The sequence below is a fragment of the Syngnathus typhle genome, linkage group LG15, assembly GCF_033458585.1.
Source record: "Syngnathus typhle isolate RoL2023-S1 ecotype Sweden linkage group LG15, RoL_Styp_1.0, whole genome shotgun sequence".
Taxonomy (NCBI): domain Eukaryota; kingdom Metazoa; phylum Chordata; class Actinopteri; order Syngnathiformes; family Syngnathidae; genus Syngnathus; species Syngnathus typhle.
The window spans coordinates 4,275,990-4,303,565 of record NC_083752.1 but is presented as its reverse complement, the minus strand read 5'-3'; the positions used below and the strand labels follow the sequence as shown (position 1 = coordinate 4,303,565).

The 27,576-nt window shown below is 40.3% G+C and overlaps 3 protein-coding genes across 5 annotated transcripts; 1 reads left to right on the top strand and 2 right to left on the bottom strand.

Annotated features, from left to right (window-relative positions):
- Nucleotides 1-748: 748 nt before the first annotated feature.
- LOC133167711 (flotillin-2a) lies at nt 749-10,265 on the bottom strand. Of its 3 annotated transcripts, none has more exons than XM_061298568.1 (10): nt 10,095-10,265; nt 8,357-8,438; nt 7,017-7,107; nt 4,273-4,396; nt 3,977-4,209; nt 3,758-3,877; nt 3,468-3,682; nt 3,165-3,348; nt 2,871-3,020; nt 749-2,656 (listed from the first exon to the last, which is right to left on the bottom strand). In XM_061298568.1, exons 1-10 carry the CDS (start codon nt 10,141-10,143, stop codon nt 2,615-2,617), a joined length of 1,290 nt encoding a protein of 429 aa, XP_061154552.1. In that variant the 5' UTR covers nt 10,144-10,265; the 3' UTR covers nt 749-2,614. The 3 variants fall into 3 exon arrangements, with proteins under 3 accessions (XP_061154552.1, XP_061154550.1, XP_061154551.1); XM_061298566.1 differs by lacking the exon at nt 7,017-7,107 and adding an exon at nt 6,503-6,593 and having other exon boundaries at nt 10,095-10,263; XM_061298567.1 differs by lacking the exon at nt 7,017-7,107 and having other exon boundaries at nt 10,095-10,234.
- A 1,641-nt stretch (nt 10,266-11,906) lies between these two features.
- Nucleotides 11,907-16,660, top strand: si:ch211-283g2.1 (sodium- and chloride-dependent GABA transporter ine). The gene is made up of 13 exons (XM_061298565.1): nt 11,907-12,161; nt 12,363-12,497; nt 12,788-12,992; nt 13,382-13,514; nt 13,581-13,715; nt 13,789-13,892; nt 13,972-14,096; nt 14,172-14,284; nt 14,352-14,492; nt 14,562-14,661; nt 14,740-14,840; nt 14,918-15,085; nt 15,902-16,660. The coding sequence occupies exons 1-13, from the start codon at nt 11,957-11,959 to the stop codon at nt 16,052-16,054; spliced, it is 1,818 nt and encodes a 605-aa protein (XP_061154549.1). The 5' UTR covers nt 11,907-11,956; the 3' UTR covers nt 16,055-16,660.
- On the bottom strand, nt 16,244-27,450 carry dhrs11a (dehydrogenase/reductase 11a). Its single transcript, XM_061298569.1, has 7 exons — nt 27,107-27,450; nt 19,179-19,388; nt 18,574-18,668; nt 18,299-18,428; nt 17,987-18,079; nt 17,845-17,910; nt 16,244-17,766 (listed from the first exon to the last, which is right to left on the bottom strand). Exons 1-7 carry the CDS (start codon nt 27,236-27,238, stop codon nt 17,725-17,727), a joined length of 768 nt encoding a protein of 255 aa, XP_061154553.1. The 5' UTR covers nt 27,239-27,450; the 3' UTR covers nt 16,244-17,724.
- Nucleotides 27,451-27,576: the final 126 nt, after the last annotated feature.

The following is a 27,576-nucleotide window of genomic DNA, read 5'->3' as shown; positions in this document are numbered from 1 at the left end:
AAAAATGCCAAGGCGTTTTTAAATAATTAAAAAAAAAAAAACATGTATAGTAAGACTTTTTTTTACTTTAAAATTGATAATATATAGTAAGGCTTTTTTTTTTTAAATAGTTTTACGCTATAATAAAATTCAATTTGCAATGCGAGATCGCAATCTGACACCCCCACAGATTAATCCCTGATACTTTAGGTAGATAAGAAAATGTAATAGCATATGTCAGATGATGATGTTTTATCTGATTTTATCTCCTGAATGGTTTTGCCCTCCCAAAATTCGAGGATTTAGATTTGTACTAGATATGTCACGCATCACAATTTTTAAAAATGATTAAATAATAAACTTTGCGGGTGACTTTTTACTCGCACTCTGAAAACTAAAAAAAAAAAAATGCTGCAGGTTCAAGTACACGAGAACATATTTCAACAGTTTCTCTTATGTTTCAATGGACATTAAACGGTGCCTGGCTGTTTCCATGGTAACCATCACTAGTTAGGGTGTGGCACTAGTTTAAGTGGATCTGCAGGCCCAGATAAAGAAAGATGTCAGACTATCAGGGTGGTTCTCTCTCTCACGAACTTATCTGCTCTAAAAAGCTTGACAAATACATTTCCACTCCTATTAATTTGATCTATTAGTAGAGCTTATTCAGGATTTTAAAAAAACATGTCAAACCTTTTTTGTTATATAAAATAGTTTTCTATAAAACAAAATGTCATTGAGGTTTTATTTAAAAAAAATGGCTTCAAGATTGTGGTATGTATATATTTTATTAGAGGATGGCGCACAACATAGAGTAACATGAACACGTGCTTGAAACGCCATGCTGGATAAGTTTGTCAAAATATCCGAGTTAGGAGAAGCGTAAATAGAAATCTAACTCATAATAGACAGTTGTTTTTTTTTCCTTCTATGACATACAAATGAAGGATGTTTTTAAGGCGTCGGTCTAAGGGTTTGGTCTTCATCCACATCATCTCTACTCGGAGTAAGAGCTGTAATTTTTTTTTATTTTTGCACCGAATACATATAATAACATAATACAAACAAGTGCTGATATGAACAACAACTCCCAAAAAAAAAGCAACACAGGTCTAAATCCTGCAGTTAAATTTTTTTTTTGTGTTCCCATGTATGTGGTTACGACCGAAGATTATCAAATGCGTGAAGCTGAACAAGTACAAAAGTAAATCAGACAGGTATGCATGTACAACGTTCACATCGACAAGTAACAATGAGTAATGTATCAGCGCGGAAATGTTCATTACAAGTTCTACGCGTGTAGGATTGAAATAGTCACAGCACACTCATAACCTCTTCTTTTGACAAAGGCACTGTGTACAAAACATATTACAAACAATATACTCCACTTCTAAGCTAGCAGCCGGCTCGATAAATGATTTGCGATTAAGATTGGTTACGATAATGACACGGCATCTCTTTTGTCGAGTACAGTGAAACCTTTTCTCAACAGGGGGGGGGGGGGGGGGGGCACAGAAATGAATTTGTCCCACTTTTGTTTGAAAAAAATAAACGAAAAGGGTGTCAAACTATTTTGACTTCACTTTAAAGATGTTACGAAACACTAAATTAGTGTGTCAGAGGTTTTGTCAAGAGGTTATACACATGCAACACTTGTTAGTTATTGTTAGTAAAAGGTTTATTCTAATGACAACAAACCAAGCACTATTTTTTTTTGATATCAGTTAAAAAACAACACAGTTGTACTGTGTAAACATTCCTGTGATAATAAAGTAAAAAAGATGCTCACATTTATTCTGCACAAAAGAATTTGTTAGAGGGGGAGGGGGGGTATTTGAGTAGCAGGAATAGCCCTGAGCGTCCACCACATGCCATGCGATGTACTACACGAGTGATGGGTGAGCCTGCGTCCAAGGTTCATTTTAAAGGCTACCCTTCCTCAACATGGCTTGATGTTCAAGAACGTTTTTTTTGTGTTAGTTTAAAAAAAAAAAAAAAAAAAAACTGACAGCAGGGGGATCTAGATGACAAGTACTGTCCGAAAAAGATTTTGGGCACTTGAGTGATGATTGGACAGTCAACGAGGAGGACAGGCGAGGTGATGGCAAGCTACTAGTGTTTCTATTTTTTTTTTACAATCCTTGTACAGTAGTAATATTCTGTATAGGCCAGCCATATTTCCATCACGGTGGATGAAGAGCAGGAGAATAACAGCTGATGATAAGAGTATAGCTGATGTACTATCCAGGGGAAAAAGAAAAAGAGGGAATAAAAGGCTGCCAGTTGTGACCAGCTCAAGTGACTTTTTGGACTTTTTCCAGCACAATTCGAATTTTGTTGTTGAATTAAAGTGGACTGCTGCACAAAATTGTGGGCTGAGTGGTAAGGAGATAAAAGAAAGGGGGCGCCGCAGCTTTTCATTTCATTTGGTGGAGAATAATTTTTTTTTTTTTTTAAAAACTCAAATTTCGTTTGGTGTTTCTGGCAGTTTTGCATAAGTAAAATCATAAAAAAATAAAAGCTCAAATCTCGTTTGGTGTTTCTGGCAGTTTTGCATAAGTGGGTCAGAGGCTAGAGAAAGTGTTGTCATGCTTGAGGCAGATACTGTTTGTCCGGGGTGTAACAGGGGATTTCATCAGATGGCTGTCTGCCCCGTTATCTTCTGTAGCAGTGGGATCTGTGGGCAGAGAACACGTAAGAACAGTTCTATCAGTGAGACAGGAACTGTAGTGCCTCCTGCTGGACGTATCTAAAATGCCATTGAAATACCTCAACAATTTCAAGCACAACGTAGACATATTGTGAGTATTTACTTAAGACAGCTGAGGAATCTCCAAATTGCCCGCCATTAAGTGTAGAATAATCAAATGACAAGAGCGACCCACACGTACCTTGGTCACGTCCACGCCGGTGAGGGCGTTGATAGAAACCGGGAGTTCGGCTAAGAGACGGTTCACCTCTCCTGTCACACGGTTGCTATCGCCGGACAGGATTACGATCTCATTGGTCCTGGCCAAAGGTGCTGCTACCTTGCTGGCGATCTGATAAAACACCGGGGAACATCTTTTAGTGTTTAGACGAGACACTATGAAGACGTCATGGTGAACACAAGAAGTGTTTGGAAATGAGCAAAATGTCAGAAGGACGTCATGATGTGAAATTGAATAGGAATAAATGCAACTGACCTTGGGCAGTGCTTCCAGGACCAAAGCCGTCTTGGCGGCCTCGCCGTACTGCAGGTAGGCTTCCGCCTTCAGCCTCATTTTCTCCGCCTCTGCCTTGCCCACAGCTTCGATGGAGCCGGCCTCGGCTTCGCCGATGCAGCGGATCTTCTCGGCCTCGGCTTGAGATATCAGCACCTTCTTGATCCTGGCGGAGGGCAAGAAAAGCCTTTAATGTGACGCTTTTGGGTTCAGTGGAGGTGTGACAGTGTCGCTATTAAGGATCTCATTTCATTTCATCAACCCAAGGTGGACTTGGACACTCACTTCTGGCCCTCAGCCAGAGTCTGCATCTTGTAAGCTTCCGCCTCAGCAGGTCTCTTCACAGTGGCGATGAGCTCCTTGTCAGTACGATCAATCTCCTTCTCCTCGATGGTGATCTGCTTCTTCCTCTGGACCACTTCCACCTCAATCTCCTCCAGACGGATCTTCTGCTGCTCTTTGGCTGCTTGCAGCTCATACGCCAGCTGAGCTTCTGCTTTCTGGAGAGACGGGATAAGCTTAAAAACTACTTCACCCTTTATTTTTGGGCTCATCGGGAAAATCAGAATGAATACCTTTGTATTGACTTCCTGATTGAAGGCAGCTCTCTGCATTTCCAGCTCTCGTTTGGAATCTGCCATTTTCGTGTCCGCCAGGAACTTCACATCCATCATTTCTTTCTTACACTCAGCTTCCTGGTTGGAAAAAAACAAAATAGAGATGTGAGTTTGTAACCTGTTCTGCTTTCAGAAATCAGATTTGGGATGATGGTCCATTTGTTGAGTTCCTCGTACCCTGATGCCAGCATCTCTTTCTGCCTCCGCCACGCCAATGTCAGCATCCCTCTGCACTGCAGCCGTCTGCGTTTTGCCCAGTGAGCTCAAGTACTCCACTTTGTCATACACATCCTTGATGGTGAAACTGAGAATCTCGATGCCCATCCGGCCGACGTCAGGTGCCGCGACCTCTCGGACCAGAGAAGCAAATTTGTCCCTGTCTTGGTAAATCTGCTCCACGGTTAGAGTTCCTGGAAGACAAACAAAGGTGTTAATCAAAATGGTTTACAGATGTTTAAAAATGAGATACCTACCAAGGATGGCACGTAGGTGACCCTCAAGAGTCTGCAGGATGACGCTCTTGATCTCAACGACAGATTTCCCTAGGAACTGCTCGCAGGCATAACCCAGCAGTTCGTTTTCTGTCATCACCTTTACCTGTCGTCGGTGTGGATAAAAATTGTCAGCTGAGTAATGACCACACACTTATTATTTTACATGGCTAAAAAGAAAAAAAGTTAAGCAAAAAATGCCAATACTTTTATCATTAAAACTATTCGGGTCCTATATCATTGGTTGTTTTTTTTTGTTACAGAGAACAGCAGCTGCTGATTTAAATAATTCCATACGAACGACTAGCTCAAATAATTTGGGTCATGTCCACGTGTATATAGATATTTCCCAAAACACTTTTGAGAATAAGTTTTGGCCCTTTTTTCCACCCATAGAAATACTTCTGATTGGCCAAAATGTGTTTTAGATCCAACAAATGTGAGGCAGAAGATTTGCCCCATTGTGAGCGGACAGAGCTAGGATTTTTCTTTTTTTTTAATTGCAACATATATGTGGACACGCCCTGGCTCAATAAAAATGTTACAATTATTTGTGTTACATGCGGAACATCATTACTATATAATTTCTTGAACCTATTTTTTTTCTGTCATATATCATGCTCATTACCCATGCACACAAAAATAAAGGAAGGGAATGGGGACATCATTGACAGCTCATTTGTATGGCGAAGAAATGAAAAGAAAAAAAAAAAGGTTGGCCACGATGCTGTACTCCACTGGGGCTGTCAAAAGAGAGACAAGTGAGCTGGGTCCTTAGGCAAGTGGTCACACCATTTGGTCGGGTAACATGCACTCACACCAGGATTGAAGGACACACAATGTAACGCGTGGCAATCGTCATTCGCTGTAAAAACTGATAAAGGGTGCAACATGGACAACCACGCAGCAGGCCAGATCAAAAAGAGTCAGCAGGGGGAGCTGTGCTGGGGCTCAGCCTAAAATAAACGTGTATGGAAAAAGGGAGTGGAGCTCGACCTCTTGACCCGCCCCCACCCTTCCTTCTGAACAAAATAGAAACATTAGAAAAGGAAATGTCACACAAATGACTTTTCCTTAAACCTATTTATTTATTTTTCAATTGACTGAACCCAAAGAATTTTTTTGGGTGAGCCAATTGCACAAATTTGTACTCTCAACAAATCTTATCAATTTGATCTAAAGGCCAAAGTCTTCTGTGGTTCTTTTTTAGTTTTAAGTGGAGGGGCAATTCCCTCTAAACAAGTACCTAATTCACGGTCCCGTCAGTCCCGTTGCCATGAGCCCCTACAAAGGCTTTGTGGCAGGGGGAGGAAGAGGGAAATCGTGTGCTAAAAAGAAGTGTGAGAAAGTGAGCGGTCATTCCAGACAGCGGGCTCATTGTCAGCATGCATGTTTGAAAACACACACAGAGGAACACACAGTGCACAGTAATGAGGCATCTCCTGTCAAACACACAGAAGGCATGCACACAAAAATTTGTGAACAGCCAACTCAAGAACTGAAATGCAGAATATTGTTGAAGTCGAAAATCTCAGGTGGATTTATTTTGGTCCTTTTTAGAATATAGAGTTGTTGTTTTTTTGGCAACAATTAAAATAAGTGTTACTTTTAACCATTTTGAAATAATATTCTGCATGAGTCTTGGTGATCAAATTTTATTGGATCCCTGAAAAGTTATACTAAAAGGAGGCTCACACACAAAAAAAAAAAGATTAAAAAAAGCAATGAATATGATTAGCATTAGTGAGATTAGCATGCGGGTAAGGCGCTAACACCTTTTTGTTGTCGCACTAGGACAGTTTATTATTTGAAATGATCGACTCGACTATTATGGGACCTGATGCCTAAACTTGAAATAAAAAAAATATATATATAAAAGGAGTCTGCTCTGTTGTCACTAATCTGAAGAACTGACAATTTTAACCAGTGCCATGGTTAGCCTTGACCACACCCATGTCATTCAATGAGGGCAAAACATGCAGTGTCTCCGTACGCCATCTTAAAAAAAAAATAATAATAATAATAATAATAATAATAAATGCTTGTATTTTAACCTGAGCCCTCTGTGTGAAAGCACCTCCGACGTGATTATGGGGTGATGCCAGACCAAAGGAAGTCGCTGGGGATGCAGGGGGGACGGGACAGGGTGAGCGGGGTGTGGGGTGTTAAGTCTGAACTGGCATTCCCAAAAAGAAACAGTGTGGTGATTTACCTGAGCCACCCCTGTGACAGTAATAGCTACACCCTCCGCTGTCTCTACATCCTCACACTTGGGCTGCAGGGTCATAATCTCAAGCGTTATCCTGTGAAGAATGTGGAAAACAATATATAAAATAAAAACAGGCATGTTCGGAAAGGGGGGAAGCAAATGAAGGGAGGGGCGAGAACACAAGGAAAGAAAAAAAAAGAAAAAATCAGGACAAAGTGAAACCATTCACCCAAGGACTCCAGAGCACTAACAATGGAGTGTGTGATGCGCCCCAAAACCAACCTTTGACATTGGGTCGAGTTGTTGAAATGGTTTTGAACAGCAGCTCAGCTTATATTTTTCCTGAGTGCGGCTTGACGGCAAAGTTAGTGGCCGCCGAGACGAGAACACAGAGGAACGCTCACTCTCACACACAAATTAGTTGAGCCACTTTTGCAGCATCTTCTCTTGGTCTTGAGTATCGGCACCCAACTGCTGTTTTTTGGGGGGTTTTCCCAGGGGTGGTCTCATACGTTACCTGGGCCACCCCGGTCACATCCAGGGGAACACCCTCCGAGGTTTCGATATTCTCACAGCGACACAGGATGGTCATAACCTCCAGAGACATTCTACGCAGACAGGGAGGCAGGCCGGAGTAGCAGAGGCAAAACAGTAAGTTGAACAACAGCTGTTAGGGAGGGTCAGTCACCAAGGTTAAGAGAAAGGTCAGAACCTGAAACCTCGCTGCTCCTTGCTTCAGCCGCATATTGTTAATTGTCAGTGCTGATAAGAATAGTATTTGCAAAAAAAAACGGTCTGTAACATTTTCTAGCATTGAATAAAAAATGGTTTTAATTCACAAAAACAAAATGTAAATATTGCCCTCTTTTTTTTTTTTTTTTTTTGCATCGTCTGATTAAAATAAAAAACTGTCCTTTTAAAAGCAATCAGGACAGTTTGTACAAAGGAGCAAAAAGGCAGAAGGATTTAAATGGCAGCATCAACCTCCCTCCTCCTCCTCCTCCTCCTCCTCCTTTCCAGGAGAGCCGGATCAATGAGTCACAAGCCCGAACATTAACAAGATTGCTGCATCAGAGAGTGTGTCCTGAGCACACACAAATCCCCACCCCCAAGCAGCAGCCTTTTACTTCAAGTGCTCGTGACTCAAGAGATGAGCGAGTGCTTTCTTTCTGCTGTCATCCTCCGAGAAAAAAACAAAACAACGTGACCATAATCTTAGTGAATCGATCAAGTTCATCCATGCATTGACTTGACTGTTGTTTTTTGTGGTCTACCATTATGTTGCCGAGCAACACTGAAGCGAGGTTCTTAATTGGAAATGGGTAACCTGAAGCGGACACAAGGCACACACAGAAAAGCAGTTTCTCAGGGAGACGAGCAAACATTAGAACATTCAAACCAGGTGCCCCGCCCAAGAAAATTAATATAAGCACGAGTTAGTCCAAGCAAGTAAATATAACAGACATAAATGTTGCATAAATGCACTACAATTAGAAACATTCAGAGGAGGACAAGCGCTTTTCTAATACTAAGCTGCAAGATCTGCAAAAGGTTAACTTAAATGGTTCGACTATATTTTCTGGAGCTTAAATCCATCTGAGAGCGGTGAGCAATGTTTAAACATTTGAAAAAACACGCTGCACGTTTAGAAAAGACCATCCATTGAATTCAGACAGCAATCTGAAAATATCTGATTGCTTTTTGCCTAAAACCTAGCAGATGATGGATTTCCATTTCCTGCCGTGTCATCATTCACAACTGCAACGTGACGATGGATTTAAGGGCGCATCAAGTCTCTGAATCACCAAATATCAAATGATGTACTTCCCACCATTGGTACGCTCAAACCGTTCTTACCTTTGAATATCCGAGATGAGCCACCATGCCCATGACCAGCCTCCCACAACGTATGTTTTCTGATCTGAGCCACAGCAGCCACCTTAGGAACAACACAAATGAAATGAACATTATCATAATCATAAACTTTTATGGAACTGTAGTAAGGAAAAGACATGTCAGGAAAACGGTCTGGTAAAAAAAAAAAACATCACACAGGCTCTGGTTCATCTCCAGTGTTTAGGTCGGCATTCCCAGCTGCCATGTTAACAGACGGGAAGAAAAAGGGGGGTCAGAGCTGGACTATATTTACAGACACACCCGGGCCTATATTTACCCAAACACAATCAAGTACAAGTTGTTGTACTGTACAACATTGACTTCAATGAGATTGCAAACATTCTTTACAATCAAGAGTTTCCGAAACAGTTTCCTGTAGTTTGATAATGAAAAATAGAAATGTCAACTAACACTGCCATTGTATTATTTTTCATAGCACCATTACCACATTAGCGTTCAGGCTATGCTAGGAGGGTCAAAGTTGTCAGTGGATTCCTTGTGTGTGAACAGCTGGTACAATAATATATATTGTTAGCTTTAGCATTGACAAAATAGTCAGTCTAATGATACTGGGTTGTGAAATAAGCAAGTTATAACTTATTTCTAATGTCTATTGCCTGGAAGTTATAGTTTCTCAGCGGTTGGAAAAAGTGGAGAAGTATCTCTGCCACAAACAATGCTGTTTTGGGCACATGATAAATTCCTGTGGCTTTTATAGAAACGGATGTTGGTGGCACATGATTATGGGGCAAAATAAAGTCCTTGTCAATGGCAATCAGATTGAGAATCTATACAGATACACTGAGCGGCACGTTATTCATGGCTCGCTAGCGCTGGCATAACTAACATTCCTGACTGCATACTATTAAAGTGGGGGTAGGGAAGTTTGATTCCTAAAATTTCTCTCTATGCTCTCGTCAAATGGGGTCGGAGAGTGCAAACTGGAGGTTATTTCCTCTATAAAATCAGTTTTATTGTGGTTTAGTTACACAATTTGATATTTGATTACTCAATCGGTATTCAAATGATTTCTCAGTTGATGGTTTGCAATTCTATGTTGTGCACAACCAACCGCACTGATACCAGGAGGGGACTTGATGGGCCTCTCCCCTGTAATCTAATTTATTCAGCTATATCCTCTCTGCAGAGAGCAACCGCCATGTCTTGCTATTCGCCATTTAATAAACCTTACACAAATCCTCTTCGTTTTGCGTAATAATGTCGAAAACAAACACATGTTCGAAACAGACCAAAAGAACAGAAGCACGTGAGGAACAGGAAATGGTCCGAATACCAGTAGAATAAAAAAACATATATTTTATTGGAATATTTTAAAAAGTGTTTGTGCTACATGTCAATAAGATAGCTTAAAACACTATAAAACCGGCTTATCAAAGAGACCAGTTGAAAATCGTTACGTAATCGGTAGTAGTATTTAGTACGATTTATTTGCTTTTGGTTTTTACGTCAATCGGGCAAACGTGCACACCTTCATCGTACGCATGTTTAATGTACATGTTCGTGAGAAGAACTTCAAACGACGGAAAGAGATACATCGAGCGAAGGTAAAAAAAAAAAAAAAAAAAAAACAACGCCCCCCAAGGCCCGCCTCTTAAATCCCTTCTTCAAGCTTAAACTAGGCAGAGGCCGCGGTGCTTTAAATAATAATAAAAAGATACGCGCGTTTTTTTATCGTTACCTGAAACCACAAGCGCCTCGTTTGGTCCCACGGTGTGACAGTTTCCCATTTTTAAAACGATTTTTTGGACTCGACACCGAAAGATGTTAAATGTACGTTTCCCCCTTTACCCCCTCCAACCCTCACAATTATTTCAACACAACATCAACGAAACGGCTACGCGTCACACCCACACCCGTATCGATTTCCTTCGCACTGAGGGAAAATCGATCAATGCTTCCGGTTAAATCCTTCAAAATAAATACGTCCCAACGTCAACGCATGAAGCCTGCTTTAGAGAAATTCCGAAGCTTTTATTTTTTGACGACGCAGTTTCTTATTTTACGCTAACTTGATGACTGTCGTTAATTTACCGGATATCTTTCCCAAACGCCCAAACAGAGGAAATGACGTAGTGGTGTCTCTTCCGCGAGAGACGAAAATTTTTAAATTAAGTAATAACTAATTAGCGCTTATCCTGGACTAATATTATTCATAAGGGACACATTTAATCGTTGAGGCAAAACTTTTCCCTTTGAATGGTTAATTTAAATTTATGGATTAAAAAAAAAAAAAAAAAGAAAATCAAAATTAGCTTGGACAGATTATAGGTCACAATAATAAATGAAAACAGTTTTGAAATTATTTTTCTTTGTCTTCTTTTGATACTATTTTACACTTTTAAATATCTGCTGTTCCTGATGGACCAATTGATTGACACAGACAGATAAGCATTACCCATGGATCATGACCCATATTGGCCCAATATGACCAGCATGTTGATATCACAGCAGTTGCCTCCATGCAGGCTTGAGAAAGTTGTATCATGTCAACACCTGCTTGCATGTCTGTGCTCTTGGAATTTTTCATGTCATCTGAGTTTTTCCACAGACAATCACTATATCACTCACCTTCTTCTTGCGGTATACATATATTGCATAGCTTAATAAAATAAATACAACACAATAAAATACTATATGGTGCACAAACTGGAATCCCCGCCCCTTTTTGAGCAGTATTCTCTTGTGCCCAGCAGATGGCTCACAAATACCAAAAAGCAATCAAGCAAATTTACTCTGGAGTTCAAAGGGTCCTCGAATAAAGCCTTCAATTTATTCCTTTTCATCAAAATTATTTATTATGATACTTGCACCCCCAATTTTTGCTGTTGTACTACTTTCCCATTTCTCCACCAATTTCCAACTCTAAAATGTTCACTGAGGAGATGTCAGGAAACAATTGCACAGAATAATTGTATCCTTTGTCATTTGACTCATTTGATTAATATATTTTTTATTCCAAATACTCATTCTCATTGACCAAACTTGGATTTGATTCTTATCGTTGGTGTATATATAATATACTTACAAAAGGAATGATAATGCTTATCAAGTTTCCACCTTCACACAGTTGTAGAGGCTCACGTGTTAAAAGTGCACTTTGTATCATCGTGGAAATGTGATCTAACAGGCACAATCCTTGAAATATTATCTAGCACACGAGATAATGTTTAAAATAGTATTCCTGAAGAAGACAGGCCATAAGAATTTTCAACAATTTGATATAAAATGAAACAATAGCTATGGTATTGGTTATATTTAAGATTTATAATATCAATATCATATATATATCAATATAATATAAACACTTTATTGTAGTTGAGAAGATATATTAGATTAAGACATTTATTACTAGGAAATTCTGGAAACAGTTTGAAAACTTTTTTTTACAAGAGGAAGAAAAAAAACATAATTTGAGGATAAGGGAAAGAAAATGAATGAATGGATGATTCGAAGCATTGTGATGGCAAACATTAATCTGAATGGACTTACGGATAGCTGACCGGTGGCCTTTCTGCTAATCATTAGGGATAATAAAAAGTTATGCCAACCAGAGTTACAAAACCCTTTTCCATGGATTTAGGGCCCAGAAGAGAAACCGCTTGGATCCCAACAGCAGACATGGCCAAGGAAAAGAGCAGACCGACGTGGAGCAGGCAAATAGAGTTCACTTTGGCGGGCATCGGCTCCGCCGTGGGGCTGGGCAACATTTGGAGATTCCCTTACCTCTGCTTCAGGAGTGGAGGAGGTGAGTAAATAAATAAGAAACTTGCCAAATTTGACTTTACACTAAAACTGATGGATTTGCTCGAATCAGTCCACAATAATATCTTTTGAAAATGATCAAATCATTTTTTTTTCCAAGTTTTGAATCGGCAAATTCTCTTTTTGTAGATTAATTTACAGGTGCATTAACATCAATCCATGAACTTGAATTATTTCCCTGTAGGTGCATTTCTGGTACCATACCTTCTCATGCTGTTTGTTTTGGGGATCCCTCTCCTCCATATGGAGTTGACCGTTGGCCAATACACCAAAAGAGGGCCTGTCCATGCTCTTGAGCAATTCTGCCCTCTTTTAAAAGGTACAACATCCCTTGAGCAACGGAAGTGGTACCGTATTTTCTGCACTATAAGGCGCACCGGATTATAAGGCGCACTTTCAATGAATTTTAAAACTTTGTCCATATATAAAATAATTTGGCCCGCGGGACAGACTTTGGACACGCCTGCTGTAGTGGCTCGATATTGGTCCATATATAAGGCGCACCTGATTATAAGGCGCACTTTTAAGAAAACTGGAGATTTTTAGGTGCGCCTTATAGTGCGGAAAACGCGGTACTATATTATTTCAATCCATATTTCTATCACACAGGTGTCGGAGTAGCATCCGTGGCCATTTCCTTCATCATGTGCACGTACTATAACGTGGTCATTACTTGGGCCCTCTACTACCTATTCAGCTCTTTTCAAGTGCCGCTACCCTGGCAGGGTTGCAACAACACGTGGAACACTCCAAACTGTACAGATCACGCCACAAACAACAGCTACTCGTCGACGGCCAGCCAGGAGTTCTTCAAGTATGTTTTACTGGCTGGGAGACTTTAAAGAGCAAATTTCCCAAAAGAAACAACATGGAGAACGACGTAACAGTGTTGTGTGAGCTTATCACAGCAGCCATGTGAACGATATCAGTCAAAATGATAGGAGAGGTCACAAAACAATTTGAAGACACTTGTATAAATATTAGTCACCTCTCTTTTGCATGCAATTAAATATATAGTCAGTTGTGAGAATATATAAATATATATATATATATACACGTGTGAAATACAAATAGTGGTGCTTTGACAGGAGTTTAGTTTTTAACACACATCCCAAAGCATCTTTTCCCATTGAAATAAATAGAAATGCCATTAATCTGCTCCCAAAATGGATAAGAAATGTTTACATACATGCTTTTGTGAAGATATAAGATGCTGCAACAAACAGCGGGAATCGAGGAAGCCGGAGTTGTACGATGGGACCTTATGCTTATTCTCATGCTTGCTTGGATCCTCATCTATCTTTGCATCTTCAAGGGGACCAAATCCACAGGCAAAGTGAGCGGAGTTGACGCAGATGTGAAGTGACGCTTCTTCCGATGACCTTCTCAATATACGTTACAGGTGGTGTACCTCACAGCGTTGCTCCCATATGTCATCCTTATTGCCCTGCTAGTTAATAATGTGCAACTTCCTGGAGCAATTGAGGGTATAAAGTTTTTCATAGTGCCACAATGGGAAAGACTTCTCTCAGTGGAGGTGAGGGAGATTCATTGGTGTGGAAGACTTTGAAGCATGTCGAAGAAATTAAAAATGCATCCTCTGCTTGCAGGTTTGGGTGAACGCTGCAGCTCAGATCTTTAACTCCATCGGAATAGGATTCGGTTTCCTCATGGCTATGTCTAGCTATAACTCTTTCAACAATAATATTATTAAGTAAAAGCCTCACTCACCACCACTCCAATGAGGACTAGCGGGATATCTTATGAAGATCCTTTTGTGTCTTTTCACACAGGGACACGCTGACCATATCCATCGTCAATTCCCTCACCAGTATTTTGTCAGGTTTTGTTATCTTCTCCGCTTTCGGATATATGTCGCATCTGCAGGACATTCCGGTGGCCCAGTTGGCTGTGGATGGTAAGTGAAGAAATAAATCCAGCAATCACATCTTGTCTCAATTAAATTTATTCATTTTTTTGATTTGTGATGTAGGTCCAGGACTCGTTTATGTTGTTTACCCACAAGCTTTTGCCAGTATGCCAGTACCTCAACTATGGGCTGTGATGTTCTTCTGCATGTTGCTTTTTCTTGGAATTGACAGTGAGGTAGACTATCACACACAATATTTCAAATAATAAACATCAGTTAATACCTTTTTTTCCATTTGACCAGTTTGCTATGGTTGAAGTGATGGTGACCACTCTGATGGATCAATCCAATCAGCCTCTGCTGAAGTTCTTTAAGAAGAAAGAACTGTTAGTTCTTGCAGTTTGTGGAATCGCTTGTCTTCTTGGAATTCCGAATGTGACGCAGGTAAAAGATGTTTTTTTTTTTCCTGAATGTGTTTAATTTATATTTGACAGAGAATTCATATTTTTGCAGGCAGGGATTTATGTTTTCCAGTTGATGGATCATTACACTGCCATTGTGTCCATCATGTTCCTTGCATTCTTTGAGGTCATAGCCATTTGTTGGTTTTATGGTCAGTATTTAAAAAAAAAAAAAAAAAAGTTATTTGATGAATCTGCGCAATCCAAACTCAACTCATTTTGGTATTTAGGTGTGAAACGATTATCTGACAACCTGGAAGAGATGACTGGGAAAAGGCCCAACATCTTCTTCAGACTGTGTTGGCAAATCATTGCTCCTTTTCTCGTCACTGTAAGTCAGACGATTTGTATTATGTCAATCTGGAGTACAGCCAATACTCAATGTTTTTTTTTTTTCGTGGGGGGCAGGTTATCCTCATTTTTTCAATCATCCAGTTCAAACCAGCTCGTTATGAAGCCTACGTCTTCCCTCTCTGGGCTCAAGGGCTCGGCTGGGTCATTGCCATGGCCTCCATGATTTGGATTCCGCTGGGCATCATTCACACATTGTGGGTGCTGCCTGGATCATTTGTGCAGGTGATGTAAATATATTTACTATCCCCCCCCCCCCCCACACACACACACCTTGAAATATCCAATTGAAATATTCCTTAAGCATATGTTTTTAAAATAATAAATATAAATATATATAAACACATTAGACATGATGCGATATATACTGGGAGATTGAAGTTTAGTTTGGGGGAAAAAAAATGGGATATTTTTTGTATTATCCATTTCTCTTACCCTCTCATAATATATTATTTTTAAAGATGTACATAATAAATTGAATCCAAAGCCGTTGCTTTCTGTAGGCCTAACGTGGAATGATCGAGGATTGCGACATTCAATAATCTCTTTCTAATCTCTGCAGTCAAAATGAGGCATCGTTCGAAGCTCTCTCCTACTTTCAAATTTACCGTTAAAAACAATCGTATGCGCTGAAAGTGAAATTACCTCCCAAATAAAAAAAAAAAAAATGGAATTATAACTGCAGCATATTTTTGGCATCAATGTGATTTTAATCAAATATTTATTGTCCTTATCACTATGCTATCGAGTTAATAACAGACAATGGTGCATACTTACAAATTTGTGTTGGGCCTCCATCATAAATAAATAAAGGACTTTAGAAAAGCTCAGTAAACTGGGGATTATGTTTCTGGCGGTGGATTATTCCATTAATATCATAGTGACATGAAATTATTCTTCTGTATCGTTCCATAAAATCCTCTGCCATGTTTTGTTTATTTTTTTTATTTTATTTAATACTGTAATGAAACAGTGATGGCCTTTGTGTTGCACATGCAAGATATAAAACATTCATTTGGTACTTCCCTCATTGCTCCACAGAAACTAAAGCTGTCAATCACACCATTCGCCCTGAATAACAAATCCAAAATACCGTATTGCGAAAGAGGACGAAGTGATAGCTACCCAAACATGTCCGTCATCAGCAGCGACGCCATCAGTACGGACTACAAACTGCCAGATGAGACCAATTAAAGAGATTTATTTGCAGTTTTTTTTTAATTGAGCAAATCGGTGTCAGTTATTATCGACCTATAATGGTACACGGGGGTGTGAATGTAAATATTTCTACTGTACTGTATTTAAGTATTAGATGCATAGTATTTCAAACCACAGTTGACTTCCATGAGCATAAACTTTTATAAATAAAGCGCCAGAGATACATTCAGTGTGGGCAAGTTATTTATTAGGTCAAATGTGATTAACATGACAAATGTCTGTTATCAGGTACACAGGTCATGCTGCTCTTTTGGCATGTATGGTGTAATAAAAATTTCACAGGGTTCCTTGACATTTTACATGTACAGAGTACGATGATTATAAAGTATTATGCTGTATAGGCATTGACACTGTCTAGTTTTGAATATAGGCAGGCAATAAATGTTAAGTATTCGATAACATCCCACTGAAATGACATACTTATGTGTGTTTGTGCGTGTGTACATTTACACCTACATATATAGTCCCGTGACCCCATCTGTAAATTCTACGTTTAAATAACTCATCATAAGTTTATTAACTGAAAGTGCGCGACATAAATTAATGTCATTTCTCGAGTGGTGAACTCGTTTTTATCTGCGGTTTCCATTTAAAATCCATGGTGGGTGTAAAACATAGATGGAAAAAGGGGCGGGTCATATTGTATAAATGTATAATGGTAAAAATAAAAATGTCTAACTAATGTTAAACAGAAATTTAACCCTTCTTGCATTGCTATGGTAAAATTCAACTTGTGCCATGACCAGTTGCACCAACTTTGCTTTTCTCCCTACCAATGTCTTTATAAAAAAAAAAAATACAAATTACTTTGTGGATAATAGCTGAACTGTACTTCATTTTGTGAAAATGAATACCAGCAATTTGGCGGAAAGTATAAGACAAAGGTACAGTACAAGAATGTTCGAGGGCCATTTTGGAGATGCGCATTATATATTTGACATCTAATTCACACTAACTGCGGAACTAATCAGGCGCGAGTGTGCATTATACTCAAGAAATTACGGTACACACCCAATCATTGGATTGTGGGACGCATGCAGACAAAAATGGTATCATTAGTATGTTTGTTTGTTTTTTTTGGACAGATTAAAGTTAAAAAAAAAAAAAGTGAGTATGTCCATATTGTAAGTCAAGGTGTCAAGCCTTAGAGAATATTAAATAGTTAAATAGACAATACAGTACTTTTTACGGTTATTTGTTTCTAGGACAGCAGATCTATCATCAATTAAGTGGTCAAATAATTATAAAAAGAATCCAAAAATGATTAACAGACAATTACCGTTCCGATTTAATTTTCAAATAGATATGTAATATGACTTAAAAAAAAAAATATATGTGCAGTCAATAGCATAGTCTTCATCTGAAATGATGGTCATATCGATGACCACATAAGCACAGCAAGGACCTTCGAGTCGTCTCAGTTAGCAAACAACTGGTGGCTGCGTTCAGTAGTATTTTCATTGTGGTTTTCCTCCACACCCTTCATTTCCTCCATCCAGCCTTTTCTTGACTCCTTGCGCTCTTTCTTTTCCCATCCATTTATTATCCCACCCAACTCCTACCCTTGCTCAGCAGAGGTCGCTATTGAGTCACCATGGCTGCTGACTTCTGGGCTCCTTCTGCAGCGTCTGGCTACTGTTTCACTGCTAGGACACCTGCTCAACTGGCCTCATCTGAATATCTCCAATCTGCAGGGAAAAAAATATGATACGTCAATACACAAAAAGTGCATTTATAAAAAAAAAAAATTTAAAAAAGGGCATTACCTGGACATGAGGAGGGGCACCGAGGACAAATGTGACCGCACGTGCTATATCTTCTGCTTTTAAACACTACAAAAAAAAAAAAAAGTTAAAGTACTACTACTACTACTGGAGATATAAAGGATTATTTTTTTTTTGGGCTTACTTTTATACTCTCGTACACTGAAGCTGCTTTCTCGGGATCATTGTTATGGAGACGGAAGGCAAATTCAGTCTCCACTATCCCGGGGGATATACACTATACGAAAAGGGGATAAAAAAAGAAATAAAGACTCAACAAAAATCCTGTGCAGTTGAAGAGTTTTGATTTGAAATGTGCGATAATATATATTTGAAAATTACAATTACTCCAGGTATTTCCCACGTAGCTATCAAAGGAATGTGACAGCTATATGAGTGTGTATGAAAATGCAACGGACATTTTTCACCATATAACATGCATTATACACACACTCACAGTGGCTCTGATGTGGGTGTTTGCTTCCCTTAGTTCTTGCCTTATTCCCTCTGTCAAAGCGGTCACTGCGTATTTGGTGGCACAGTAGAAATGCTTGTCAGCACTCGGGACCACTCGATGCCCGCACATACTGCAACAGGAAGAGGAGGACTAACGTACAGTCAAAGTTGAGAATACCAAAAAAAAAAAAAAAAAAATCAATACAGCAGATGAAGTGATAAGTATGGATTTGAATCTGTCAACCTCAGACGTGTGGGGCCGAATTCCAATTTTACCTGTTGATATTAATGATGTGACCGTCATCCACGTTTCTCTCCTTCATTGATTTGTAAGCCTCACGGGTGCAGATGGACAAGGCTAGGACATTCACCTGTGGTGCAAAAAAAAAAATATTTAAAATAGGAAGAAACTCTCTAACTGCTTCCAATTTTATGGCAATAGTTTTGTCCCAATACTTTTGGCGTATTTAACAGAGCCTCATTGTTTAGCTGCCATCATAATTTACGATTTGGACCCTCGCTTGTCAATCTAAGCTTCTCCTGTAGAGACGCTGATGGACGTAAGGTTGAATTCCATCGTGAAGCAAGCTTGGGCAAGGTGACCAAATCGGGTCAGCATGCAGATTAAACCCAAGCTAAAAATAATACACTGGCACTACAGGGTCATTTGGGCTGCCATGACAACAGATGGACCAGCCTTACCAATGCTGGACCCTGGAAACTTTACAGCACGGGGTCCTTTGTGGTCAATGAACCCGAATAGTGGGGTCTAACAAGGGAAATAGTGCAGGCTTTCAAAAGCGGGCCTCCGCTGTGCCAGGGCTGCTCATCCGAGCCAATATTTTTGCATAATCACGAATCTGGATGTGCCGATCACTCACATCGATCATATTCCTCCAGCCTTCTGTTTTCCCACTGAGCAGAGGTTCGTTGTGCGCCAGCCCGGCGTTGTTGATGCACACGTCGACGCCTTTGTGGAGCGTTTTGATGGCGGAGAACATGGAGAGGATCTCCTCCTCGTTGGAGAGGTCACACTTGTACGGGATTAGTGTGCCGCTGTAACCTGCGCTCTGACATTCCGCTGCCAGCTTCTAAAAGACACAAATTAAAAAAGTACATTGGGAAAATACACGACGGCTCATTTGGATTTTTTTTTTCCCCCGGGTCGGACGATTGATGTGGCTAACACTGTTGTGGTGTGATGTCACGCAGCATGAGCAGGCAACGTTACAAGCAGGTCAGCTGTCCGTCTAGCGCAGTGGGATTTGGAACAAGCTGACACGGACCCAGCAGCCTGCCAGACATAGCTGCACCAATCACCTGATCTCTAGCTGCTAGTGCCAGAGCCTGACTGAGATGAGATGGAACCATAGTAGGTTAGCATGCTGTGTCGTCAAAAACAATACAGGTACTCGTTTGGTATTATTAGCTATGCTTTGTTAAGCAGCCACTGGACTCGGAATTGAAAGTGGAAGCAGGTTGCACGGCCCGATGAAGTCAGATCATTGATATTTTCGAGCGTATAGATAATTAAACACCTCATTTTGGACTTGCAGATTTCCTTGCTATCTGTAAGCTGTTTAGCCCGGATTATCCAGAGAAGGGCATTAGCCGAACAGATCTGTGAAAACACTGAAACGCTGACAATATTTGTTTCAGCTGTAGAGAGTGTGACCTTTGTCCCTTTTGACCCCTGGAGGAAGTGGGCCCCCCTAAAGTGACGCAAGTAAATAGACCATCAGGAGAGAGCGAAAGAAGAAAAGGCCAAGCGAGAGAATTAGTTATGTTAGTAAGATTAAAGTCAGCACTCGGCGGAGGCTTTGATTCGCCAGCCAGGCCCAATCGAGTTGCCTTATCGAAACCTAACGGGGTCAAAGGTGAGCTGTGGACTGTTAGCTTTGCCGTTATGTGGATGATTAAGTCATTGACATTCACAGCAAGTAAAAGGTTTAAAGGTTGAACGAGATGGGTTTATAGCACTATGCTTGGCAAAGTCTAATCAAGATGAGAAGATAAGCAGGTATCTGGAAAGCCTTGGTTATGATTATAATGGAAAAAAAGGGGGTACAGCAAGACCTACAACATGGCGCCGTCCACTCGAGGACATATGGGTTGGTCATCGGCTCGTCCTGTGCTAAGTGCAGTGTGAAAGGGAGCGTACCGTATTTTCCGCACTATAAAGTGCCCATTTTAAAACGTTGTCCATATATAAGGCGCACCGGATTATAAGGCGCACCTTCAATGAATGGCCCATTTTAAAACTTTGTCCATATGTAAGATATATACATTTGGCCCACGGGCCGGACTTTGGATACGGCTGCTGTAGTAGTTCAATATTCGTCCATATATAAGGCGCACCTGATTATAAGGCGCACTTTTGAGAAAATTGGAGGTTTTTAGGTGCGCCTTATAGTGCGGAAAATACGGTATATGAGATAGTGGGTGTATTCTAACAGACAGCAAAGTCAGTTTGTATTTTCCCCCAAACAAAGTTCTGATGAATCAGGGAGACCAAACAACATGGAACATCTGTGTCAGCAGTAGGTATCAACGATGAGAGCAGGCCTTTATTCGTATGTTCACACGGTAATCGTGTGACATAAATGCTTCTTTTGTTTGTAGTAGAGACATGCTGAAGCTTGAAGTCCACTTGTGATCCTTTGCATGCATCACATGCCTCATCCAATTCAGGTGGTTGACATTTTTGGACTCTTTTCAAAGTTCCTTCTCACTGGAACTTTTGAAATCATTTCTCACATCATAAATTGATTTTAAAAATGAAAGTGTAGTGATGCTTGCTAGAATCTCTCATTGTAGGCCTGACTGCGAGCACTAATGCCCACCACTAGCATGTAATATGATACCATTAAGTAGCTTGTAATATAGCGGCTCTACCATCCCTGATCAAGAACATACTAGTGTGCACATGGATAAAGTGTCTTCATGAATCGCTCCACCTATTATAGCAGGAGGCCAAACCGGGGGAGTGTTGAGTCCAGTAAACCTTGAAAAGTGATAAGAGGGGACAGCACAGCAGTGGTGCAAGAAAGAGGGGGGGGGGGGCTCATAGGGGTCACCGGGCTGTCCAGCCTCATTGACCTCATGAGATTACGGCAAACAACTGATGAAAGCCACCACCGACAAACTAGTTTTGAAATTACAGATTAGTAAAAAACGGTTCAAATATTTTAAAATTAATTATAAATTGGTAGCAATATCTTTTTTTTTTTTTTAAAGTGAAGACAATTTGGAATTTTAGTATTGACACATGTTGATGCACAATTTGTCTTTGCGGGCCACATAAAATGATGTGGCGGGCCGTATTTGGCCCCCGGGCCTTGTGTTTGACACCTATGCTCTAGTCTAGATAATACAGTATGGAGAATAATAGGAAGTGAAGGGAAGTCATCTCCTTCTTCTTCAAACGCAAGGACACATGATGGATTCTTATTGGTTGGATTTATTGACTCAACGCTCAAATGGAAAACATGTTAGTGGAAAAGCATTGGAACGATAAAAACACCAGCAGAGGCTGAGTGTGTAAGAGTAAAAAAAAAAAAGGAGTAAAGCGGTCTGACCTGGCCCGCTTCAAATGCTTTCCGGAATGAAATGTATTTAAGATTTATATGTAGATGTATAAAGATTGAATCCATTAGGGATGAGATCAAGAATAGCATTCCAATCGCTCGGTCGAGCACGCCGTTTACCAACGCTGATGATCATGCAACAACCCTCTCAACTTTTAAAAGCGTGTCTCTTGAAAGGCTTACACAAATTGTTAGTGCGGCTAAACAAACAACATGTTTACTCGACCCTCTTCCAGCCAAACTACTTAAAGAATTATTTCAAATTTTAGGACCGTCCGTCTTAAATATAATCAATCTGTCTGTCTCCTCTGGGATAGTGCCAACAGCCTTTAAAACCGCTATCATTAAACCGTTACTTAAGCGACCAAATCTTGACCCGGACTGTCTCAGTAATTATAGGCCAGTTTCAAACCTCCCATTCATAGCAAAACTTCTTGAAAAAGTAGTAGCGCAGCAGCTTATTGATTACATGGTCGCCAATAATCGATACGACACTTTTCAGTCTGGTTTTAGAGCTAATCATTCCACTGAGACAGCACTTGCGAAAGTGACTAATGATCTCCTCGTAGCTATGGATTCAAACATTTCGTCTGTACTGTTACTACTCGATCTTAGTGCTGCCTTCGACACTGTAGACTTCGATATTTTATTAGGGCGTCTTAAAAGTTGTGTTGGTATTTCAGGGTCAGCACTAGGCTGGTTCCATTCCTATCTATCAAACAGGACGCACCGAGTGGTCCATGGCAATGCGTCCTCGGAGCTCTATAATGTTACATGTGGTGTCCCACAGGGATCGGTTCTCGGACCAATTCTTTTTAATATTTATATGATTCCGCTTGGGGACATAATACGTAAATATAATATTAGTTTTCAATGCTATGCGGATGACACCCAATTATATATGCCGTTATCGATGACAGATCCGCGGGATTGTTGTAATCTTGAGAAGTGCCTTGCGGAGATCAAGCAATGGATGTCTCTCAACTTCCTTCGTCTTAACCCAGATAAAACTGAGATGTTGATAATTGGTCCAGCTCGTTATCAACACTTATTCAAGGAAACCGCTATAACTATAGATAACCGTACTATCACTCAAAGCGATACTGTAACTAATCTCGGGGTAATATTTGACCAAACTCTCTCCTTTCAAAAGCACATTAAGAATATAACCAGAATTGCGTTTTTTCACCTTCGTAATATTGCAAAGATTCGTCCGATCCTTTCGACCGGTGATGCGGAAACTATTATACATGCGTTCGTCACGTCGCGCCTGGACTACTGTAATGTACTATTTTCGGGTCTTCCTAAGTCCCGCATCAAAAGTCTACAGTTAGTACAAAATGCCGCTGCAAGGCTGCTCTCTCGGACAAGAAAATTTGATCACATTACCCCAATACTAGCCAACTTACATTGGCTTCCGGTCCATTTAAGATGTGACTTCAAGGTTCTTCTATTAACCTATAAATCGCTGCATGGCTTAGCGCCTTCATATCTCGTCGACCTAGTTGTTCCTTATGTTCCGTCTCGTAACCTTCGTTCGCAAAACGCTACCCTTTTAGCGACACCGAGGGCTAAGAAAATGTCTGCAGGCTCTAGAGCATTTTCTATTCGGGCTCCAGAGCTTTGGAATGCCCTACCAATGGATATTAGGACTGCTACCTCAGTAGAAACATTTAAGACACGTTTAAAGACACATTTCTATGACATGGCCTTTAACTAACCTGTAGTGGCCGATTCGGCTGGAGTTTGTTTTCTCTCCCTCTCCACCCCCTCCCTCCCCCCTCCCCGGCCGGGGAGGTGGTTAGGTGGTACCCATGCTGACAGCGGCTATCTGGATTCTCGTGGCCAATTCAGGATAGGGGAACTGCAGCTCAACCTCCTCGAAGAGCACTGCCAGGACAATTGAGGGCTCCTTTCGGCAGCCCTCTGCTGTGACATGGACATCCACTTTTTATTTAATTGATTTTCATGTTGTATCATTTGTGCCCTCTCTGCATCCATTTCAACCTGGTGATCCTGAAAGGGGGATCCTTCCATCTGTGGTCCCTTCTCAAGGTTTCTCATTTTCCCCCTGCTAGGGGTTTTTAAGTTTTTCCTTGCCCTTTTGGGAGCTTAAGATCAGGGGATGCTTTGAGAATAATTGTCAATTTCTGTCTATGTGAAGCCCTTTGAGACTGCTTGTGATTTAGGGCTATACAAATAAACTTGATTTATTGTGTAATCAAAAAGATGGACAGTCCAAATGACAACATGAGGTATTCGGAAAAAAAAATAATAATCTGGGCAATTACGTAATAACACAGTAACAAAATGCCTGACAATATTGACTTTATCACTTCAAGTATTTGGGTCAAGGTTAAAAATAGAAACAAGATACTGCACGTAAAAAAAACAAGCTTTTTCACCGCCAAGATTAAAACTAGCCCCAAATTAATCCCAATGTTAAAAAAAAATAGATCAGCATTCTCCTTAATAAACTACTCTTAAATTCAAATGTTAACAGATTTTGTGATAATTATATTTACACTACATGTCGCTAGGTAAGCAGGTATCATAAACATACGGGCTATGCTGGCTATAAAGATTGCGGGTGTTCAACCACTTTACAATCGCAAGTCCAAGAGCAGCACTGTCACACACGCACATCAAAACAAACAGGTCGAGTCCTCCAAATGCATATTGAGCAGAAAGCAAGTCTTGCTAGCTTTGCAATTTCACGAAGCTTTCAATCAATTGGGCCTACTTTAAAACCTCGGAGGAAAGAATCGTACTGCAACCATCTATCTGGTTCATGTGAAAGTGGATTGTTGCTACTTGGATGCAACCTCATCGCTCTCATTCCTGCAGAAAGCCCATAGCGACCACGTCTACCCCCACCCCCCTTTACTGTGTCTTATTGGTTTCGGAGTTCACACCAAATTAGGCCAAACTACACAATCTACATTCACATCAGCTCCTTTCTAATACAGTAAGAACAAGAATGTCTTTATTCCTAGCCGTGAAAGAAATACACACCAAAAGGAAGTCAAGAACAATTGCTCAGTGACAGATACTTGCATCCCCCCCACTTGCTCTGGCACGGACCACTACAGCCCAGTTGACACAGCGGCTAGCGTACAATACTAGCTTTGTCTTACATCTCACGAGAACAAAGCTCCCAACAAATAGAAGTGATAACAATTGATCACTCATCCTGCTATTGATTGCTATTGCATCATATTTAGGTCTTTCCTGACCCCGAATGATTAAAGAACTTTGGAAGAATGATTTCTTTCTTATTTGAAATGCAAGTGACCTTGTCAAATACACGACAGAAGCAAGGAGGTTAACTATTGACAGAAGACATGTGACTAAAGTAAGAATGACGGTGAGTAGTCGATTGCGTAAGTCGCACTCACTGTGAGCATGTACAGGCGCGTTGTTAAGTTAGGAAACATGTTTGCTTGTCAACAACACAACTTCACACGATTGAATAGTCAATGGTTGACTTTTTTTTTACGATTGGGAATAAAGACCGGGACAAAATGCAGAAGGGGGTGGGGGGCGTACCAGACTCACATGACCATAAGACACAAATGAATTTGTACTACACATGCACGTTGTGTAGTTGACCTGTTGCGCGCCACTGATAGAGCTAAGACAGTTTAAGACAGAGGGAGGCTTAATTATTGGCTGACAAGATAAGGAAGGTGCAGTGCCTTATGGCCTAGTGGGAGGTGCGGGAATGTCTGCGCCATGAAGATAACACTATTATTAACAGAAAATAATAAGAAAGAACAGTTAACCTAATCATCTGGGTATTTTTATTCTAATAATCAAAGGGAATTTGACCTCAGAAATGTCATTTGTTTGCTCCAGATTTCAATGCTGAAGCCATTTTTATTTTTAAAAATATATATATTGTTTAAAAATAAAACAAATAAAAATAATAATAAATTTGAAAATACTTTTCATCGCTTTGCCACGTTTTGTTTCATGAGTTAAAGAGTTAACCTAATCATCTGGGTATTTTATTCTAATAATCAAAGGGAATTTGACCTCAGAAATGTCACATTTGTTTGCTCCAGATTTCAATTTTGAAGCCATTTTTACTTAAAAAAATATATATATTGTTTAAAAATGAAACAAATAAAAATAATAATAAATTTGAAAATACTTTTCATCGCTTTGCCATGTTTTGTTTCATGATATGAATTAAAGATATGAATTTTTATCCATCTCAGGGGGCGGCCATTTTACTGCTGTCAACTGCAAATGACATCACAAACTGTGACGTCATTAACACTTGACAGCAAGCTCAAGGGGCATGGAATGCCGAATATATTTAATAATAAAATTACATAACCACAACAAAGTAAAGGATAGCTATAGTTTCAAAACATTTTGACATTGATTTCAAAAGGGTTTTACTGAGAGGAAAAATAATTCATTTTTAAAAGTGAATACAATTTGCAATGTTGGTACATATTTTAGGAAGAGGGCCAAATCTGGCTCCTAGGCCTTCAGCATGATTTAAAGACCTGAATAAACCTAACATGCGTGTATGGAATGTAGCAGAAAGTCAATGTACCTAAAGAAAACCAAAACAAGGAGTGGAAGAACATGCACAAGTGATAAACAGTAAACACCAGGTCACTCTTCCATCCATGCATAAAACCATCGATTGCTGTAATACTTGATAGTGGTGGACGCAGCTTTGCAGACTTCACCACCTTTTTGAAGGATAACAGAGAAAAGTGGACATCAATGTGGACATTGCTCAACTCTTGTGACCTCACTGCAGAACATTGCCCAAATGCTCTCACCAAGACTTGAAGACATTAGCATAGCGGTGCCAAATAACATTTGGGTGCTACTTCATTTCACTAAATAAGAACATTGTACTGGGGTGTTTCTAATATTCTGATTCTATCTATATTGTAGGTAAACAAACATGGATGGACATCTAGATAGACTTGACAGATCGCTCGCTATAGAGTTTTGAATGTAAAATAAAAAATTGCATTAAAATAAAATGATTTGTTGAAATTGTCGCATGAATAATTGCCAAGCCCCCCCCATCCGACACGATTTTCGCCCTTATCATCAAACGTTAGCTTAAGTTGTAAAGCTAATGTTAGCAAGCAGGTTACGTGCATTAGCTGATATATTACACTGCATTGCACTAATGTTATGAGGCAACTCACGCGTTGCATGATAGCCGATGATGGAAGTGAAATTACCTCGATTTTATCAACGGTCCTGGCACATCCGACAACCTTCATGCCTTGTTGGACGAGTGCCCGGGCCACAGCCGCTCCAATGCCCACTGAGGCTCCGGTCACCAGGGCCACTCTGCCTTTCCACCGCTCCATCGCCAACAACGAAACCGGGATACGAACCGTCGGGGTTTTCGCTTAGCTTGCGATGATACTGCGGTTAAATGTACAACGATTTCTAGGATGCTTCAAGTTCCTGCCTCAGAGTACGCAGCATCCAAAGGCGCGGTAGCACTGGTGCGTAAAGGTAGATCCATGCGCTCCTTTGGATGACATGAGTCTTGATGGTGTTAAATGTTTGCTCCAGCACGTCGCCGCCCACTTTCTTTCAGCGATCCGCTCCCTCGCTCAACAGCTTTAAAATGTTTCTTACGCCACCTAGCGGGATTGCAAAAATTGCAGTGTGCTAAATGTATCCTCTCCACTTGAACTGA

Excerpts from the sequence above, each read along its gene's own strand:
- si:ch211-283g2.1 (XM_061298565.1), top strand. The coding sequence starts at position 11,957 with ATGCCAACCAGAGTTACAAAACCCTTTTCCATGGATTTAGGGCCCAGA. Across the intron at positions 13,716-13,788 it reads AAAGACTTCTCTCAGTGGAG|GTTTGGGTGAACGCTGCAGC; the intron begins GTGAGGGAGATT and ends CTCTGCTTGCAG. Across the intron at positions 15,086-15,901 it reads TGCCTGGATCATTTGTGCAG|AAACTAAAGCTGTCAATCAC; the intron begins GTGATGTAAATA and ends ATTGCTCCACAG.
- LOC133167711 (XM_061298568.1), bottom strand. The coding sequence starts at position 10,143 with ATGGGAAACTGTCACACCGTGGGACCAAACGAGGCGCTTGTGGTTTCA. Across the intron at positions 8,439-10,094 it reads CGAGGCGCTTGTGGTTTCAG|GTGGCTGCTGTGGCTCAGAT; the intron begins GTAACGATAAAA and ends GTTGTTCCTAAG. Across the intron at positions 7,108-8,356 it reads CTCATCTCGGATATTCAAAG|AATGTCTCTGGAGGTTATGA; the intron begins GTAAGAACGGTT and ends CTGTCTGCGTAG.
- dhrs11a (XM_061298569.1), bottom strand. The coding sequence starts at position 27,238 with ATGGAGCGGTGGAAAGGCAGAGTGGCCCTGGTGACCGGAGCCTCAGTG. Across the intron at positions 18,080-18,298 it reads ACACCCACATCAGAGCCACT|TGTATATCCCCCGGGATAGT; the intron begins GTGAGTGTGTGT and ends CTTTTCGTATAG. Across the intron at positions 17,911-17,986 it reads CAGTGTACGAGAGTATAAAA|TGTTTAAAAGCAGAAGATAT; the intron begins GTAAGCCCAAAA and ends TTTTTTTTGTAG.